At 42.4% G+C, this 17,461-nt stretch overlaps 2 protein-coding genes across 8 annotated transcripts in view; one reads left to right on the plus strand and one right to left on the minus strand.

The window, feature by feature from the left end:
* Positions 1–4,502, minus strand: part of prpf40a (PRP40 pre-mRNA processing factor 40 homolog A) — a 69,933-nt gene extending 65,431 nt beyond the window's left edge. For 2 of the 4 annotated variants that reach the window (XM_080199081.1, XM_080199078.1), the window contains exon 1: positions 4,444–4,502. In XM_080199081.1, the coding sequence (XP_080055207.1) occupies positions 4,444–4,446 (3 nt within the window). In that variant the 5' untranslated portion in view covers positions 4,447–4,502. The remainder of the gene's footprint in view (positions 1–4,443) is intronic. The other 2 variants (XM_080199082.1, XM_080199083.1) reach the window with 2 other exon arrangements.
* Positions 4,503–4,723: 221 nt separating this feature from the next.
* arl6ip6 (ADP-ribosylation factor-like 6 interacting protein 6) overlaps positions 4,724–17,461 on the plus strand; it is a 47,794-nt gene continuing 35,056 nt past the window's right edge. For 3 of the 4 annotated variants that reach the window (XM_080199084.1, XM_080199087.1, XM_080199088.1), the window contains exons 1-3: positions 4,724–5,178; positions 5,285–5,338; positions 5,437–5,569. In XM_080199084.1, coding sequence (XP_080055210.1) covers positions 4,884–5,178; positions 5,285–5,338; positions 5,437–5,569 — 482 coding nt within the window. In that variant the 5' untranslated portion in view covers positions 4,724–4,883. Of the gene's footprint in view, positions 5,179–5,284; positions 5,339–5,436; positions 5,570–6,268; positions 6,733–17,461 lie in introns of those variants that run through there. The other variant, XM_080199086.1, reaches the window with a different exon arrangement.

Below are 17,461 nucleotides of genomic sequence, written 5' to 3' on the forward strand. Positions count from 1 at the left end.
GCTTGTACTCGTTAGAGTTTAGAAGAATGAGGGGAGATCTCATTGAGACATATAAGATGATGAATGGGATGGATAGGATAGAGGTGGAGAGACTCTTCCCGCTCAGAAAGGATAATAGGACTAGGGGGCACAGCCTCAAGATAAAGGGGGGGGGCAGTTTAGAACGGAGTTGAGGAGGAACGGTGGTGAATCTCTGGAATTCTCTGCCAGTTCTCCCAGAGAACTGAGTAATTATGCACTTTAGCAGAAGAAATAGGAAGACATAACAGACAGAATGGCATAGCTCAAAAAAATTATATAAAGGACCTACACTGCAAAGGTGTGCGGGTGTGTGTGGAATTTGAAGTGGTGGAGGCTACCTCGCTAAATATTTTTAAGACGCGGGTTGATGGGTTTTTGATAAGAGAGGGGATTAAGGGTTATGGGGAGAGGGCGGGAATGTGGAACTGAGCCACGACAGATCAGCCATGATCTTATTGAATGGCGGGGCAGGCTCGAAGGCCTACTCCTGCTCCTATTTCTTATGTTCTTATAACATGCCTTCCCTCGATATGGAAGGCACGCCAGAGTACTGGACAGTCACATGTGACAGCTTTATTAAATAAAAGGTATATTCTTAGAACGATACCAATAGGTTGGTCAATTTAACAAAAGTAATGAATACAGTTATAGAAAAAAATTAATTCACTTGGAGAGGCTGAGCTAATGTGGGTGCCAGCACAAATTTGTAAAAAGCAGAACGGTGCTTGAATAAGCCAACAAAATTTTTCAATGAAATAACAGAAAAGGTTGATCAAGGGAAAGCATTGAAAGTTGCCTTCTTAAGAATTTTGCCTTTGACAAAATGTCACATAAAAGATTGGTTAACAAAATTGAGGCTCATGGAAATGGGATGGTCATTGTCAGTTTAGATTAAAAAAAGGCTTAAGGACAGAAAAGAGTGAGGAATTGTAAATGGTTGGTTTTCATTTTGGATGTTGTTAGACAATGTTCCTCAAGGGTCAGTGCTAAGACCACTACTTTTATTTTGATTTCTGCAAATAATTTGGATATTAGAATACAGATTCAAAATTTTCCAATGATTCCAAACTTGCAAACGTGGCCAAAAGTGAGGATGATACATTGGCTGCAACAGGACATATTACAAATATGCCACATAGGCTAGCAGCATGAGCAGACAGGATTTAACAGAGAACTGAGTGATTATGCACTTTAGCAGAAGAAATAGGAAGACATAACAGACAGAATGGCATAGCTCAAAAAAATTATATAAAGGACCTACACTGCAAAGGTGTGCGGGTTAGGTTGGTTGGCCATGCTAAATTGACGGTAGTGTCGAGTGGATTAAGAAGGTAAATATGTGGGGTTACGGGAACAGGGCCTTTGGTTGGTACGGACTCGATGGGCCTAATTGCCTCCTTCTGTACTGTTGGGATTCTCTGATTCTATGACATAGGGGCCTAGGGTTCATGTGCATTGCTATTTGAATGTGGTACTTCTTTTTGGGTTCCAACAAAATCAAATTAACTGAGGGACAAATCAAAAAGGACAGCTCTCCAAAAGGAGGGGAAACCAGACAAAGCACACAGGAAACTTTGGGGTCGATAATACACCCCAGCTCCTGCAGTCCCCAGACACTGCATGCTCTCTCTCTCTAGGGACACCTGGCCACGAATATAGCCGCAATAGAGGGGCAAACGGTCAGGGTGGATGACTCTGTCGATCATCCACTGCCTGGACCTATCGATGGCTGGACATACTAATAGAGTAGTTTAAAAAAACCCAAGTGCTTTGTTATGTCAAAAATAAAGATATTGAATAGGAAAGAAGGAAAATTATGCCAACCCATTATAAAGCTCCAGTTAAGCCAAAACTAGATTCTGGCCAGCACGCTGTAGGAAAGATGCGAAGATCCTTGAGAGAGATTGCAGAGATTTACCAGAATGGTTCCAGGGATGGGCATTTACAAATCCTGGCTCTGGAGGTGAACCTGGAGTTTCTGGACCAATAGGAGGGATGCTATCACTGTGCTACAAGACCTCCACTGTGACATACTGACTCTACGACCATACAGGCACCAACACCTTCATAAACAGCAGCCCAGATTCATGAAGGCAAAATACTGCAAAAGCTGGAATCTGAAGCAAGAACAGAATGCTGGAAAATCTCAGGTCTGACAGCATCTGCTGAGAGAGAATACAGCCAATGTTTCAAGTCAGGACACCCAGACTTGAAAGACTGACTCTATTTTCTCTCCAGAGATGCTGTCAGACCCGCTGGGATTTTCCAGCATTCTTTGTTTTAGCCCAGATTGACAACATTTCATCAGAACACAAACCTGGAAAATCAAAACATTTCTGATGGCACATCAATGACCTGAAATACTGTTTCTCTCTCCATAGATCCTGCCAGGCCAGCTGAGTATTTTACATTTTTATTTCAGATTTCCAGCAACTGCAGTATTTTGTTTTAGAATTAGTCCAGGATGATCATGGGGAAGATTCTGCCTCACCTGTCTCCTCAATTTCTTTAAGGAAGTGACATTCTAAGTGCTAAGTCTTCCAAAGTTGTTCATACATTTTGAGACAGCACAGGAGAACAGTCCCTACAAAAGGAAATAGTCTCAAAGCTGTGGTAATTCTTGGCTATAGTAGCAAATGTCTAATGAGGAAAAAAAACCAGGTATTTACTCGTCATGGACATTATATCATAATGGGTTCGGGAAGTACTGAGAGGGTTGCTACAATGAACAATGGTGGGACCATTATTGTTTGCAATTTATAACAATAGTTTTGATGCAGGACCTTAATACACATTGGTTACATTCGCAGAAGGTATTATAGGGGCACTGAAGATATTTATAGGACACTTTGACAAACTAAATTAAACTAAATCACAGAATTACAACTTGGTGCAAATAATCTCCAATGTTGTCTGCAAGAGTTATACAAGGTGCCACAGCTTTAAAGTAGGAAAAACACCAACTTAAGACACATTCATCAGTTGTAAATAACTTACTGCTGTGACACTTCGAACTGTCTCCACTACTGTATGCCATAGTCAAAAACTTAAAACTGTTAAAGAATCAATCGGATGTTGCATTGAGGAAGCTTTAGGTTTATTTCGGATAAATGGTTAGTCGAATGGCCTTACTATTCCACATCAACTCGTGAGAAGTACAATATAAATGCATTCAAAGTCTGCATTTGCATTTACTTATACTGACTCAGTTCCACACACTGAAATACCAGGCAATACTTAAACACCTTTCGTCTGATTTGTTGAAAAAGTTACTATAACTAACTGATATACAAACTTACTGAACACAACACCTTAATTTATATACACGTTTTTAACATCTTTAATGTAGCAAACAGTTCTAAGATCCCACACAAGAACATAGTGAGACAAAAACTGATACCATGCCAGAGGAGACATTAGGAAAGGTGACCAAATGCTTGCTCAAAGAGATGGGGTTTAAACAAAGCTTTTAAGGAAGGGAAGAGGCAGAAAGGCAAAGTCGTCTGGGGGGGGGGGGGGGGGAGGAGGTGAAATTCCAGTGCTTAGGGCCTAGGCAGCTGAAGAAGTAGGTATCAATTAGGGCAAAAGGTTGGGGTTGTACCTAACAAACACGAAGAAAACCATCATCTCAACTGTTCATATATGCAATGCCTACTTCTAACTGTACATTTACGTACTATATAGTTTTATATAAATACACATCCTAATTATATATTCAGTACACTAAGATACATTAGAGTACGTACAATGATTATTGCATCTATAAACTCAGTTTGAAATATATCAGATACGTGATCTATTTTCATCAATTTCTACATTTCCCACAAACCTGAGGTAGCTATAACAAGTTAATTCCGAATACATTACATAATAATTTGCCATTTAACAATGGGGACAGTAGAGATCGCACATTTTATTTTACATCGGCAGGATGCTCAGTTCTTTTATTGATTGAGGGGAGCGCCGTGCACGCCATGTTGCTAATGTTTGTATTCTCATTAATTGTGTGACAAACGGCAGGGGAAATAACCCATGCAACGACGTGACCGAGATCAAAGTTAAACTGACTGCAATTTCCAGCCCCATTCATTCGCAATTACACCCCAACCGAGCTGACGCTATTTTTGAAACTGGGAGCCGTGCCGGCCGCCTGGATGAATGGAGCGATCGGGAAGGCTCTGCCTGCCGCCCGTCCGCCGAGGCCTTCTCATTCGCCGCCCACCAGCCTCTCATCTCACGCGCCCATATTTGCAGGTCGCCGTGCGGCCCAGTCACAGAGAAGAAGCCGGGGCCCGCCAGCAGGAGCAGCCTCTCTCTCTTCCTTCCCCTCCTCCCCCAGCCTGCTCGCCATCCTCCCCCCGCCCCGTCCCGTCCCCCGGCCCAGTTCCAACAATGGGCCGGCGCTGCAGCTCCAGCACTCACCATGTTCTCCGCTCCGCTCCGGCGCGGCCCTGGCGACCCGCAGCAGCAACGCGCGATCCGACTGGCTCAGCCCGCCGGGGGGGGCAGAGGCCAAAGGTCACCCGTTGCTCCGCCCCCCCCCGCTTATCAGATTGACAGCACTGTTCGCCAATCGAGAGCCGGGACTGCCCGCATCGCGCTGCTGAATGGGCAGGCTGAGGGGAGGGGGGCGGGACCTTTGAGCAGCAGGTTAGATTGACCCTGCGGCCTGGCGGCGGGCAAGTTTGGGTGAGAGTGAGGGAGGAAAGGTGTGGCCTTGACTTGGCCTGGCCGCCATCTCCCTGAGTGTGTGTGTGAGAGTGAGTGAGTGAGGAGGGTGGCTGTTTTGTCGCTTCCTTTGGAGCGCTGCTCTCAGTCGAATAAAACTCCACAGCGGTGCCTCGCTTCGAGTACCTGCCTCAATGCCGCGGTTAGTGAAGCGAAGCGGCTTGGCTGTTCCACCTGCTCTGGAGGGCGGGGAGATGATGGGCTGTAACCCGCCGGGACAGGAGCCTATGGAAGTGGATGCGGCCGATGTTTGTGCACAGAAAAATCCCGCTGAGCCGGGGCCGAGGCGGAGCCGGCTGCTGGTGCCGCCCGTCTACACCCATTACCGGGGCAACAAGTGGCCAGCCCGGCTCTGCTCCATGTTGTGTTGCATTGTTATCATCTCCTTCATTGCCTTCCTCCTGGCGATTATGTACATCATCTTCAAAGGTACTGGCATCCCACAACTTCCCCCCTCTGCGGAAACTTTCAAAACTTCGCTCGGACTCTCCATCCGTACAGCTTTGTTTTAAAATGGTCTGAATTGTGGTTACAGATTTGCGCTGGGACGAAGAAAACAGCGAGGATGGCGTCCAGACTGGTATTTTAGGTAATCTCACTTTGAAGTGGACACTTTTTATGAAAAAGGGCATTATATTTATAAATCTGTGTGGTCAATGTTTACAGCTGAACTTTGTTTGGTTTCAGGTCTTTGGGGCTCATTGATTTTGGCCTTAATTGCTGGCTTGTCATGCTGCAGCTTCTCATGGACACTGACATATTTTGATTCATTTGAACCCGGAATGTTTCCACCAACGCCCCTGTCACCTGCCCGATTTAGGTAAAATATGTTTGTATGTTGGAATTACAATAGAAAAACGACTAACTAATTTTCTGTTGCTGTTATGGTGTGCACGTCAATCAGAGATAACGAGAGTCCAGGTTATGAATCAGAACGTTTTGTGGGGAAGAATGAATGTATGTATGCGTTAACTGAGCCTAACTGATATCTTGTTTGATGTTTGACCCTGAACTGAGCTTTTCATGCCTCATTGTGTTTCTTTCAAGATTACCTGTATCTATTTGTGATATGGCTCAGGTTGGCTCCATTCCTACCCTACCTCTTGCCCACCTCCACTTGCTAACCTACAATGGTTTTCCCAATGCAATTTTTTTATTCAATGTGGGTATTGGTGGCTGGGCCAAATTTTATCTCCCATCACTAATTGTCCTTGAACTGAATGGCTTGCTAGGTCATTTTGGAGGGTATTTAAGAGTCAGCCACATTGCTCTAGATCTGAAGTCACCTATAGGCCAGATGGGGCAAAGATGCCAGATTTCGCCCTTGTAAGGGCATGTCTTTTTTTGTTACGATAATCAACAGTGGTTTCATTATTAAGGTCATCGTTAGACATTTTATTGAATTCAAATTTGACCATTTGCTGTGGTGGGATTGAAAGAAAGTTTATTTATTAGTCACAGGTAAGGCTTACATTAACACTGCAATGAAGTTACTGTGAAATTTTCCTTGTTGCCATAGTCCGGCACCTGTTCGGGTCAATTTACCCAACCAGTAATTCTTTCAGACTGTGGGAGGAAACTGGAGCACTTGGAGGAAACCCATGCAGACATGGGGAGAACGTGCAAACTCCACATCGACAGTGACCCAAGCCAGGAATCAAACTGGAGTCCCTGGCACTGTGAGGTCCCCATATTGTTGCCCTGAGTCTCTGGATTGTAGTCTGTATCGTCCAGCTATATGTGGAAGTCTTGGAGCCACAACCAGGGGCTTTCTCAATCACTTGCCCAAACTCTCCTGTCTTTACCCCACCATCAAACCTAATGCTTTGACTGCGTCTTCAATCACCAACAGAATGTTCTCTTACCTGTTTTTTGCTTCTGAACCACCTTAGAAAATTTTGTTATATTAGAGGAGCAGAAAATTGCTGAATTTTTTTTGAAAATGTTGAAAATGGTTGCATTGTTCAATAAACTTTGCTTTGAATGAATTGCAATGTATTATTGAAATATAATGTGTGGGTCAATTAGAGCTTTAATTCCTGGATTAATGACCAGCTTTTATTTTTTAATATCTTGTTCTTCTGAACATGAATTTTGTTACAATCAATGTCTGATGCTTGAATGTGGTACTTCATGTAACTTTGACATCAGTAGTTCCTCACATAAAACCATGACTGACCTAAGAAATTGGAGCCAGAACTATTGAATGCTTTAATTTGCAGTTGCTAGCTTTTGATTGGTAGTTCTCAAAACAAGTGATTGGTTGGCTTTGTGTCAGTTGGTAGTTTGTGATTGGTTGGTTATATGTTTGCAGCCATTGTTTGAGCAGATCAGGAAGTATCGGAGTATGAGCAATGTTCGATGGGTAATGTAGCAAAACTTCATTGCTGTTTATACTATCATTTTTAATTGTGCGAATGAACAGCCAATTTATATTATTCAGGATTCCACCAAATCTAAATAAAGTGAAGAAAATACGATGAAAAGTAGAAATTGTGCTTTGAGCTTGAAAAAAAAGGAAACCAACATGAGGGTTTCCACGTTTGAAAGCCAAAATAAATGAATGCATCAGTATAGTGATGTGCAGAATGTTCAGTGGGCTTGCAGCAAAAGTTTAAATGCAAGTATGGTAGGTACTAATGGAGAGATGGATATTAGTTTAAAATATGTCTGGAGTGTCAGGGGCATTTAAGAGGACTTTTAAACATTTGCATTTTATGCATTGTAGAAGTTTTGTTTGCGATTGCTTTTGCCAGAAAGCAAAGAAAGAAATACAGAAACGAATGTATTTTGCTACAGTATGCTGCACATGTTAGACACCCAGCTTTAACATTCTATTTGTAGAATGTACCCTTTTGTGCCTCAGGCTCACTCAGTGCTTTCCTCATATTCAGAACAAAGCTCCACCTCCACAGACAAGTCTAATCTGATTTTCATCTGAAATGTGACCTTAAAAGTGATTATAGATTCTGCTTCCAGCATTGTTCGTGGAAGAGCCGTCTACATCCAAGCATCCCTCTATTTGTGTGTGTTTTTAAGAAAAGCTCTTCATCTATCTAGTTTGTTATTTTGGTGGCTTTAAATTTATTAATTGCCACCTGTCAACCAGTGAAAATAATTTTGCCTGATTTAAAATATCTTAAGTTAATGAAAAGCTTCATTGGTTTGAAATGCCTCTTAAAGAAGCATGTCAGCATTGGTTGGGCCAATTAGAATAGTGTTTCCAATGATTTGCAAAGATTTAGATTTACTGCTTTTTGTTTCTATTATAGCCAACCAAGCCTCTCTTCAAATCCAAGCTGTTTAATAATAGTCTATTAATGGAAAACTAGAATAACAGGCTATAGGATTAAAAAAAATGTAAGTTATTTAATCACACAGGCTGACAAAAGTACAACTGTTTTACTTCAGAATATTTTTGAGGAAGTAACTGATGTGGCTGGTGTGTAAGTAGTGTAAATGTGGTCTGCATGATGCTAAGAAAGCCTTCAATAAAGTACCATATTGGAAGATTACTAGAGAAAATTAACATGTTTGAAATTGTTGCAGGACAGTGAGATTAAAAGTTGTTAGAAAACAGGATAGGAGTTAAAGGCAGATTTTTTTTCTCAACAGTTGGAAATGGTGTTCCATAGAGTTGAGTTCTTCGGTCACTTCCATTCACTGTGTATATTAATAATGTAGATCTAGGCATGGAGGGAGTGATGTTGAAATATGCAGATGATACCAAAATCATAGACCCATAGAAAAACCACAAAATAGAAGGAGACCATTCAGTCCATCTTGTCCATAATAGTCTAAGGACACCCAGGTGCTCTTTCTAATCCCACCTTCCTGTGTCTGATCCATAGCCCTGTAATTTACAGCATTTAAGATGAAGATGCAGGTACTTTTAAAAAGTTTAGGGTCTCAGCCTCCACCCCAACTCAGACAGTGAATTCCAGGCATCCAGTACCCTCTGCACAAAACAGTTCTTCCTCATGTTCCTTCTGCTGTTATCTTGAATGTGTCCAGGAAACAATTTTATCCTGTCTACTCTACCTCTTTCTGTCATAGTTTTGTACACTTCAATCAAGTCACCCTTCAGCCTTCTTTATTCCAAGGAAAATAACCCCAACCTATCCAATCCCTCCTCGTAGCTATGGTTTTCTAGCCCTGGCAAAATTCTTGTGCACTTCCTCTGCCCTCTTGTATATTCTTGTATGCTTCCTCTGCACGGATTAGGCAGAATTTGGAGGCTGTTATTTGGGAGAGGTTGTTTGAGGGCAAATCCACATTTGGCATGTGGGCGTCTTTTAAGGAGCAGTTGATTGGCATGCAGGACAGGCATGCCACCCAGTTCTTCAATAGCTCCCCTGTATCCTGTGAGGATTGGAGAAACGTCCTCAGAGCATCTGCTATCTCGACCCTGATCTCCTTCAGCAGCTGCAGAAGCAATCCATCTGGCCCTGGCGACTTATCAACGTTCAGGGATTCCAAACCTTAGTATATTTCCTCTCTCTCTGATTATCCCATCCAATACCTCAGTGTTCCCCTTGGACTACAATATCTGCATCATCCCTCTCCTTTCTAAATATGGAGATAAAATATTAATATTATAGTCTATGTATCGACGCACAAGTTCCCTTATCTCTGATAAGTCCCACTTTTTCTTTAACTAATCTTTCACCATTAATATATTGGTAAAGCATCTTTAGGTTTTCTTTAACTTTACTTGCTAATCATTTTCATGCCCTCTCTTTGATTTCCTTATTTCCTTCCTTACTTTGTCCCTACATTTCCTATGTTAATCTAGGCTATCTGCAGTGCTTATTTCTTTGTGCCTAGCATATTCTTTCTGTAGCGGATGTGTCTAGATTTGACAATACCACTTTTATTTTTGGGGATATGTCTACTTTGTACATTTAGGATCTTGCTTTTTTGTGCATCCCACTGATTTTGCACTGATTTATCCTGTAGCCATACAATGCAATCCACCTTGGCCAAGTCCCTCCTCGTTCCTGTAAAATTTGCCTTCCCCCAGTTCAAAACTTTTACTGCTGCTTTATCTCTGTCCTTTTCTATCGTAATGCTAAATCTATCACTATCACTATAGTGATCACTATCTCCAATATGGTTGCCAACTGTCACTTCACCCACTTGCCTTTCTTCGTCACCAAGACTAGGTCTAGAATTGCATCTCCTCCTGTTGTTTATCACCAACTGGTTGAGAAAGTCTTCTTGGGGACACGGCATGAATTTTTCTCCCATCGTGCCTCTTGTATTGTTTGAATCTCAATTGATGTTGGGATAGTTAAAGTCGTCTTCTATTATTGCCCTCTAGTTCTTACAGGCAGAAATTTCCTATATATTTGTCTTTCTATCTCCCTTTCACTATTTGGGGATCTGCAATATATTCCCAGTAGTGACTGCCCCAATTTTATTTCTAAACTCAACCCATAAAGCCTCATTTGTTGACCCATTTTAGAATATCATCCCTTACAACTGGAATTGATTCTTCAATCATTATTGCTACTCCCTCTCCTTTTTTATCTCCCACTCTATCATGTCTGCAGACTCTATATGAGAGATATTGAACTGCCAATTTTGCCACCTTAAGCCAGGTTTCTGTTATAGCAGTGACGTTCTGCCGCCATGTGTCTACCTTAGCCCTTAACTCATGTTTCTTGTTTGTAATACTCCTTGCTTTGAAGTATAAATTGTTGAACCCTATCTGTTTCCCTTTGCTGAGCACTTCCTAGAATTTTGCTTCTCCAAGCCTATCACTACATCATTGACATCACAACTCATGTTTTTCCTCCATTTTCCTGATCTGAATCTGACCTATCTGATCCCATCCTCCTGCCACACTAGTTTAAATCCTTCCCAACAGAGCTAGTGAAAGCTCCCACAAGGACATTGATCCTAGCTCCCCCTGGTTGCAGCCCGTCCAGTATGAACAGGTCCCATCTTCCCCAGAACCAGTCCCAGTGCCTCAAGAATCTGAATTCCTCCTGACAACACCATTTCTCCAACCATTTGTTCATTTGGTCCGTCGACGTATTCCTGCTCTCGCTAACGCATGGAACTGGGAGTAACCTGAGATTATTAGATGCAGGTTCTGCATTTTAATTTATCTTCTAACTTCCTGCACTCAATTTGCAGCTGCTTATCTTTGCCATTGGTACCATTGTGTACTATGACAACTGGCTGTTCACCTTCCCTCCCAGAATTCCCTGCAGCCACTCTGTGACATTTTAGCGCGAGGGAGGCAATATACCATCCTTGATTCACATTTGTGGTCAGAGAAATGCCAGTCTGTGTCCCTAACTATTGAATCTCCTCTTATTATACCCCTGCCATGCATTTTCCTCCCACCCCTCTGAGCAGCAGTGCCGTGAACTTGGCTGCTGCTACTTCCCCCTGAGAGGCCATCCCTGCCAACAGCATCCAAAGTGGTATATCTGTTTGAGAGGGGGATGACTCCTGAGTCTTTTACTGTACCTGATAGTCACCCATTCCCTATTTGCCTATGCAATCCTAACTTGCAGTGTGTCCAGCTCACTAAATAGTCTACACTTCCTGCTGCCTGGACGAAGCAGCCAGCATAATTAATGACCTCATGCACCCTGGACACTCTCTGTTCCACCACCTTCTGTCGGGAAAAAGATACAAAAGTTTGAGGTCACGTACCGACCGACTCAAGAACAGCTTCTTCCCTGCTGCTATCAGACTTTTCATGGCCCTACCTTGCAATAAGTTGATTTTTTTCTACACCCTAGCTATGACTGTAACACTACATTCTGCACTTTCCCTCTCGTTTCCTTCTCTACGAATGGTATGCTTTGTCTGTGTGATGTGCAAGAAACAATACTTTTCACTGTCTGCTAATACATGTGACAATCAAATCAAAGCTACCCATGACTTACTCAGCATTGCAGATGTTCCACAGTGAGTCCATCCGCAGCTCCAGCTCTGAAATCCAGTTAGTTAGAAGCTACATTTGGACACACCTGCACACACAATCATCAATGTCCCTCATTTCCCATGTTGTGCAGGAGGGGCGTATCACAGATCTGAGGTCTCCTACCATGATGGCCCTCTCAATTAAACTCATTAATCCTCTAAAAAAAATTGTAAGCTGAGACCTTATTTACATTAGCCAGGAGCCTTGTTTCTTATCAAACACTTAATTGTACAGTATTATTCTATACTCTTAGTCCCTCCCTCAGTATTAATCAATGAATTACTCTAATAGATTGCAAATACTCATCAGGACTTGCCAATCAGCTGCTTTGGTCTCACGTCACTTTCTGAAGTCTGCTCTGAGAAGAGTGTCCTTTGCAGGTCTGACTATGTCTGTTCCCCAAACATAGTAGAAGGATAGTATGGATTTGAAATGTGAATTGCGTTTCTCTGTCCATGGATGTTGCTGGACCTGCTGAGTTAGTCCAGCATTTTTCTGTTTTTATTTCAGATTTCCAGCATCCACTTTTACTTTTACCAACATGTTTTAATTCCTTAGAATACCAAAAGAAGATGTAGGGAAGCTGTTATGTTGGGGAATGGGCTTAATATGGTAAATACCAGATAGTGTGAGGCAATGTATTTGGTGAAAACTATACTCTGAATGGAAATAGACTTGGTATTGCAGAAGAACAGAAGGAATTAGTGTAAATGCTCATGAGTGTTAAAGAAAGTACCTTTGCTTGAAAGGCTTTTAAAAAAGCTAATGGCATAGTTTCTAAAAGGCAAATAGTCAGAAGGATATGTAAAATTTTCAAACCTTAATGTGGAGTGTCATGACCTGCATTATAAGTTATGAGAAGGTCAAACAGGGTAGGTGGAACCTGACTGTTTCCAAGAGAAAAGGAACATAGAAAATTAAAAATGGTTTAGAACAAAGCAGAAGAGTAACCCCTACACACACTAGTTTGTTGAAGTAGGAACAATCAATATTAAAAATTCGATTTGATGGACAAATGAAGGAAAGGGACCTGGAATGAAGTCAGGTAAATGTGACCAGAATTGTTGGTATATGTACACTGACATGAACTGGTCAAGCTGAATGATCAAAGTTGTAACATTTAATTATTTCTATAACAATAGACTCTTCTGGTACAGTCGCTACCACTTACATACATCTTGTTATCCCTGACATCTACCTATATCTGCTTAAGCATTTGCCACCGACATAGGTCATTGCACTCTTTAAAGGATCGAGAATGAGAGGGCAAAGATTTAAAGTGATTTGGAAAAGAAGTAAATGTGATGTGAGAAAAGCTTTTTCACACAACAAGCAATCTGGATCTGCAATACGGTGCCTGGAAGTGTGGTGGAGGCAGGTTCAATTGAGGTTTTCAAAACGGCATCTGATTGTTTCTGTTCAAGTAATCATGTGCAGGAGTATGGGGGGGAAAAGGCAGAAAAATGGCACTTTTGGAGAGCCTGTGCAAACACGAATGTCAACTGGTCTTCTGCACTGTGATAATTGAGATTCCAGAGCTGCTGATTTAAACCAATGTTCAGGATGCAAATTAATTTGTGAGTTCAGCAGCCGTTCAAATCTCAGAAAAATCATTTAAAGTCCCTATCCTCTCCACCCACCCATCCCAGCTCTCCAGAGTGGTCATTAGAACTCCTATTTTGAACTCTTTTGTTTTGAATCCCAGTTATAGTCTATTTTAAAATTAACTTGACAATTGGCCCTTTAATTCATCTGCTGCAAGACACCTTCCATCTGCCCCTTTTCACACTCTGGCTGTCACAGGTGCTAGGTGTTTAAGTTGCTGAAGAAGACATGATGTAAAACAGCCAGGATCCTGCAGAGAGAAGAGAGTTCTTCATCTGGCTGCATCCCATTCCTTCAGCAATGGTGACCTTTTCTGAAAAATATCACTCTGTGGCACACACCAAACCTGACAGCTGGTCACCTTCTGAATTTTGGATTCTTTTCCTAGTTGAAAAGATGCTCATTGCCAGGGCAGACTCTCAGTCTGTCCTTTGGGATCCTTCTTAAACTAGTTCAATCGTGTGACCTTCAGTGTCTGAACTTGAACAAGAATTTATGATATAATTCCAGTGTCTTGAGAAACTTTGGGCCTTGGTGAATCCACCTCTGGAAATTTGTTGTGTAGTGGGTTGATATTCCTGATTCAGGCATCCAAGTTCTCTTCCACGATTTAAAAAATTCAAAAATTGACTTAAGTGGTTAGTGCCTACACTCGACAAATTATATTGACCCTTCATGCATGGTGATAGAGATAGGGATCTGCATCTTGAGGATATTGGACTGAAGCATAAGTTGGAATTTGATAAGAATTTATGGCTCCCAATGGCAGTACAGGAAGTAGAGGCCATTTCTACTTGCATGTCAGGAGTGACAATGCACAGAATCACAACAAAAAATTTGTTTGTGCAGTGGGCATGTATCTAACATGCAATCACACAATGGAGATCACTCTCAGCAACCTCATCAACTGCTGATGTTACTATCACAAGGGGGCGTTGTGGTCGTAAAGTAATATTTCAGTATTAAGGGCAGGATGTAGGCATGGGTGCAAAGACAATGTTACGGTATGCACGTGTGTATAGGTATCACAATATATTTTGTTTACTCAATTGTGTGCATTATGTGCATTTGTTGGGATGCCCTTCAGAGGGTATATTGCATTGTCATACTCTGGCAGTCGTTGTTGAATGAAGGGGACAAAGGGCTATCTTCCTTGTGCAGACAACGGGGCTATGGTGTATTAGAAGTCAGTTTTTTTTTGGGTGACTGTGTGTGATGCGAATTGTATTTTTGAGGCAATATGACATGTTTGCTCATGCAGTATCTAATGGCTTCCCCATAAATGATTTGCCAAGTAAATTGGCTGAGTCACTGTGTGAGAGATATGTGCTGCTTTTGTAATCATAGCTTTGATGATATAGGCAAGAAACAGTTTGGCTCATGATAGCTTCATTATGAGTGTCTGTGCAAATCCAGTATGCTCATGGCAGTCATTTCTTTCCGTCCTATATGAGAATGGTACACTCCTCTTGGTAATGTAGGGGTTACAGGGACATGAGGAATGATGTAGCTCCAGTTGAAGACTGGCAGAGGTGGCATCCTATCAGAGCAGCAGAAGTGGTTAGGGAGGAGCTTCACTCGTGGTCAAAACAATTAAGGTGAGGTTGTCCCTGACACACCTCTACATGGCCGTGGCATCTTTGAGAGCTGCTGCAAGATCTTCATCATCGTAACCCTGCCCATTGTCCTCATATGAGGCATTTAGCAGCTCCTCTCTCCTCAACTGGCAATTTTTCTCCCCTTTGCAAAGGCATATTGCGCAAAACATAACAACTAATGACAATTTTGGCCACTCTATTGTATGTATTGTAAAGATCTGCCGGACCAGACCAGTGCCAGAAGTGCATTTTGAGTAATCCTGTGGGCTGCTCTAGATTGCACTTGTTGAGCAATGTGCAGCATTATAACGCTGCTCTACCGGGAATAACGCCCTGGTGTCATCATGAGCCACATTCTGAGGGGTAGCTCTTGTCACTGAGGATCTAACCCTGTATTGGGTAGTGCTAGGAAATGGCTGTGGCAGTTGGGAATTTCTGAAGATGTATGCATCATAGAAGTTTCTTGGGAAACAAGCACACACCTGCGTATAATAATTTTCCAGTGGCCAGGGACAACTTGAATATTAAATGAGTGAAGCCAGTTCCAATTTACAGATGTAGCTGGCAGTTCCCAGGAAGCCCTAATGGGCCACGTGTGTAGTTGATCAAACCCTCTATCTGTGGGAACGGTGCAATGATGCCACAGTTGACTGCTTTCATAGCCTGGCTTTCAGTTTCTGTTAAAAATCTGATTAATTCATTGACCCTCCTGGACGTGACATTTGTCACCTCTGTTTGCATCTGCATGTTGCAGGGGAAATTTGAAGGTGGCCAATTGTGTCTTACACAATTCAAAACTTGCAAGGCAAATATCTCTGCAAAGATGTAATAAATATATTTTACATAGAGCAAACAAATCAAACATACAGCCAACTGGAAATTTCCGAAGGATGATGCAGCTTTCGGAATCTGAAGTACATAGTCAAATGCAGATCAATTATAGTTTTTCCCTACTCAATAATCTGCCTTTCATTAGCTTAAATTAATTTCATTTAACAGTTATACATTAATATAAATCGCTGTTGTGTACCTCAGCCAACCATATGATACCATAGTATGGTTTTCTTTGTCCTTCAAATCCAGACGTGGCCACCCTTCTTGGCACTCGCTACATCCCTCTTGCCTGGTAACGACAATTGCTACTATAAGGTCAAAGTGAGTGTTCCCACCGGCTCGTTGTCAAGTTGAATAGTCATGTGTTCCTGAATCCAGGGGCATATCTATCCTTGTGTCTGGGCAGTGAATGCATCTATTTGTTATTGTTGCAAAGTGCATTCCCTTGTAGGAATTCCCGAAATGACTACTACTAACCAGCCGGTTCCCAACCCTCTGGGAAAGTGTTAAATTAAAAGCGGAGGCGTTTAGAGTAGCTAAGAATAGTGGGCGAGAAGAGGACTGGGAGAGGTTTAAGTGTCAACAAAGATTGACAAAGAAGTTAATAAAGAAGGGTAGGAGAAACTATGAAGCTGGGCTAGCGCTTAATATAAAAAAGGATAGCAAGAGTTTTTATAAATATATAAAAAGGAAGAGGCTGGCTAGGGTGAACGTTGGACCCTTAGAGGATGAGAAGGGGGACTTAGTGGTAGGGGGTGGGGAAATGGCTGAGGTCTTGAATAACTTTTTTTGTTTCGGTCTTCTCGGAGGAAGACGTGAATAATTTGGCGGGTGTTAGCGATGGAAAGTTGGTAGGACTGAAGGGTCTCAATGACATTATTGTCACTAGAGAGGTGGTGCTTGACAGACTGGAGGGACTGATTGTGGACAAGTCCCCAGGACCAGATGGAATGCATCCGAGGGTTCTGAAAGAAATGGCGGAGGTGATAGTGGATGCCTTGGTTATTTTCCAAACGTCGCTGGATTCCGGGGAAGTGCCGGAAGATTGGAAAGCGGCTAATGTTATGCCATTGTTTAAGAAGGGTGCCAGGCAAAAGGCAGGGAATTATAGGCCGGTTAGTTTAAAGTCTGTTGTAGGTAAAATGTTAGAATCCGTCATCAAGGAGGAAATAGCGAGGCATCTTGAGGGGAATTGCTTGATAGAGCAGACGCAGCACGGTTTCGTTAAGGGGAAGTCGTGTCTGACAAATTTATTGGAGTTCTGTGAGGATGTGTCTAGGGCGGTGGATAGAGGAGAGCCGGTGGATGTGGTCTTTCTGGATTTTCAGAAGGTGTTTGACAAGGTACCTCACAAGAGGTTATTGCAGAAGGTAAGGGGGCATGGAGTTGGGGGTAGGGTGTTAGTGTGGATAGAGGATTGGTTGTCAAATAGGCAGAGAGTGGGGGTTAATGGGTGCTATTCGGATTGGCGGTTGGTGACTAGTGGAGTGCCCCAGGGGTCAGTGCTGGGGCCTCAGCTATTTACCATTTATATAGATGATCTGGAGGAGGGAACCGAGTGCATGGTGTCGAAATTTGCTGATGACACCAAGATTGGTGGAACGGCAAATTGCGCGGAGGGTGTGGAGAGTCTGCAGAAGGATCTAGATAGGCTGGGCGAATGGGCCAGGAAATGGCAAATGGAATTTAATGTTGGCAAGTGCGAGGTGGTCTACTTTGGTAGGAATAA

Source organism: Carcharhinus amblyrhynchos, chromosome 11 (assembly GCF_965287045.1).
Source record: "Carcharhinus amblyrhynchos chromosome 11, sCarAmb.v2.hapA, whole genome shotgun sequence".
Classification (NCBI taxonomy): Eukaryota; Metazoa; Chordata; class Chondrichthyes; order Carcharhiniformes; family Carcharhinidae; genus Carcharhinus; species Carcharhinus amblyrhynchos.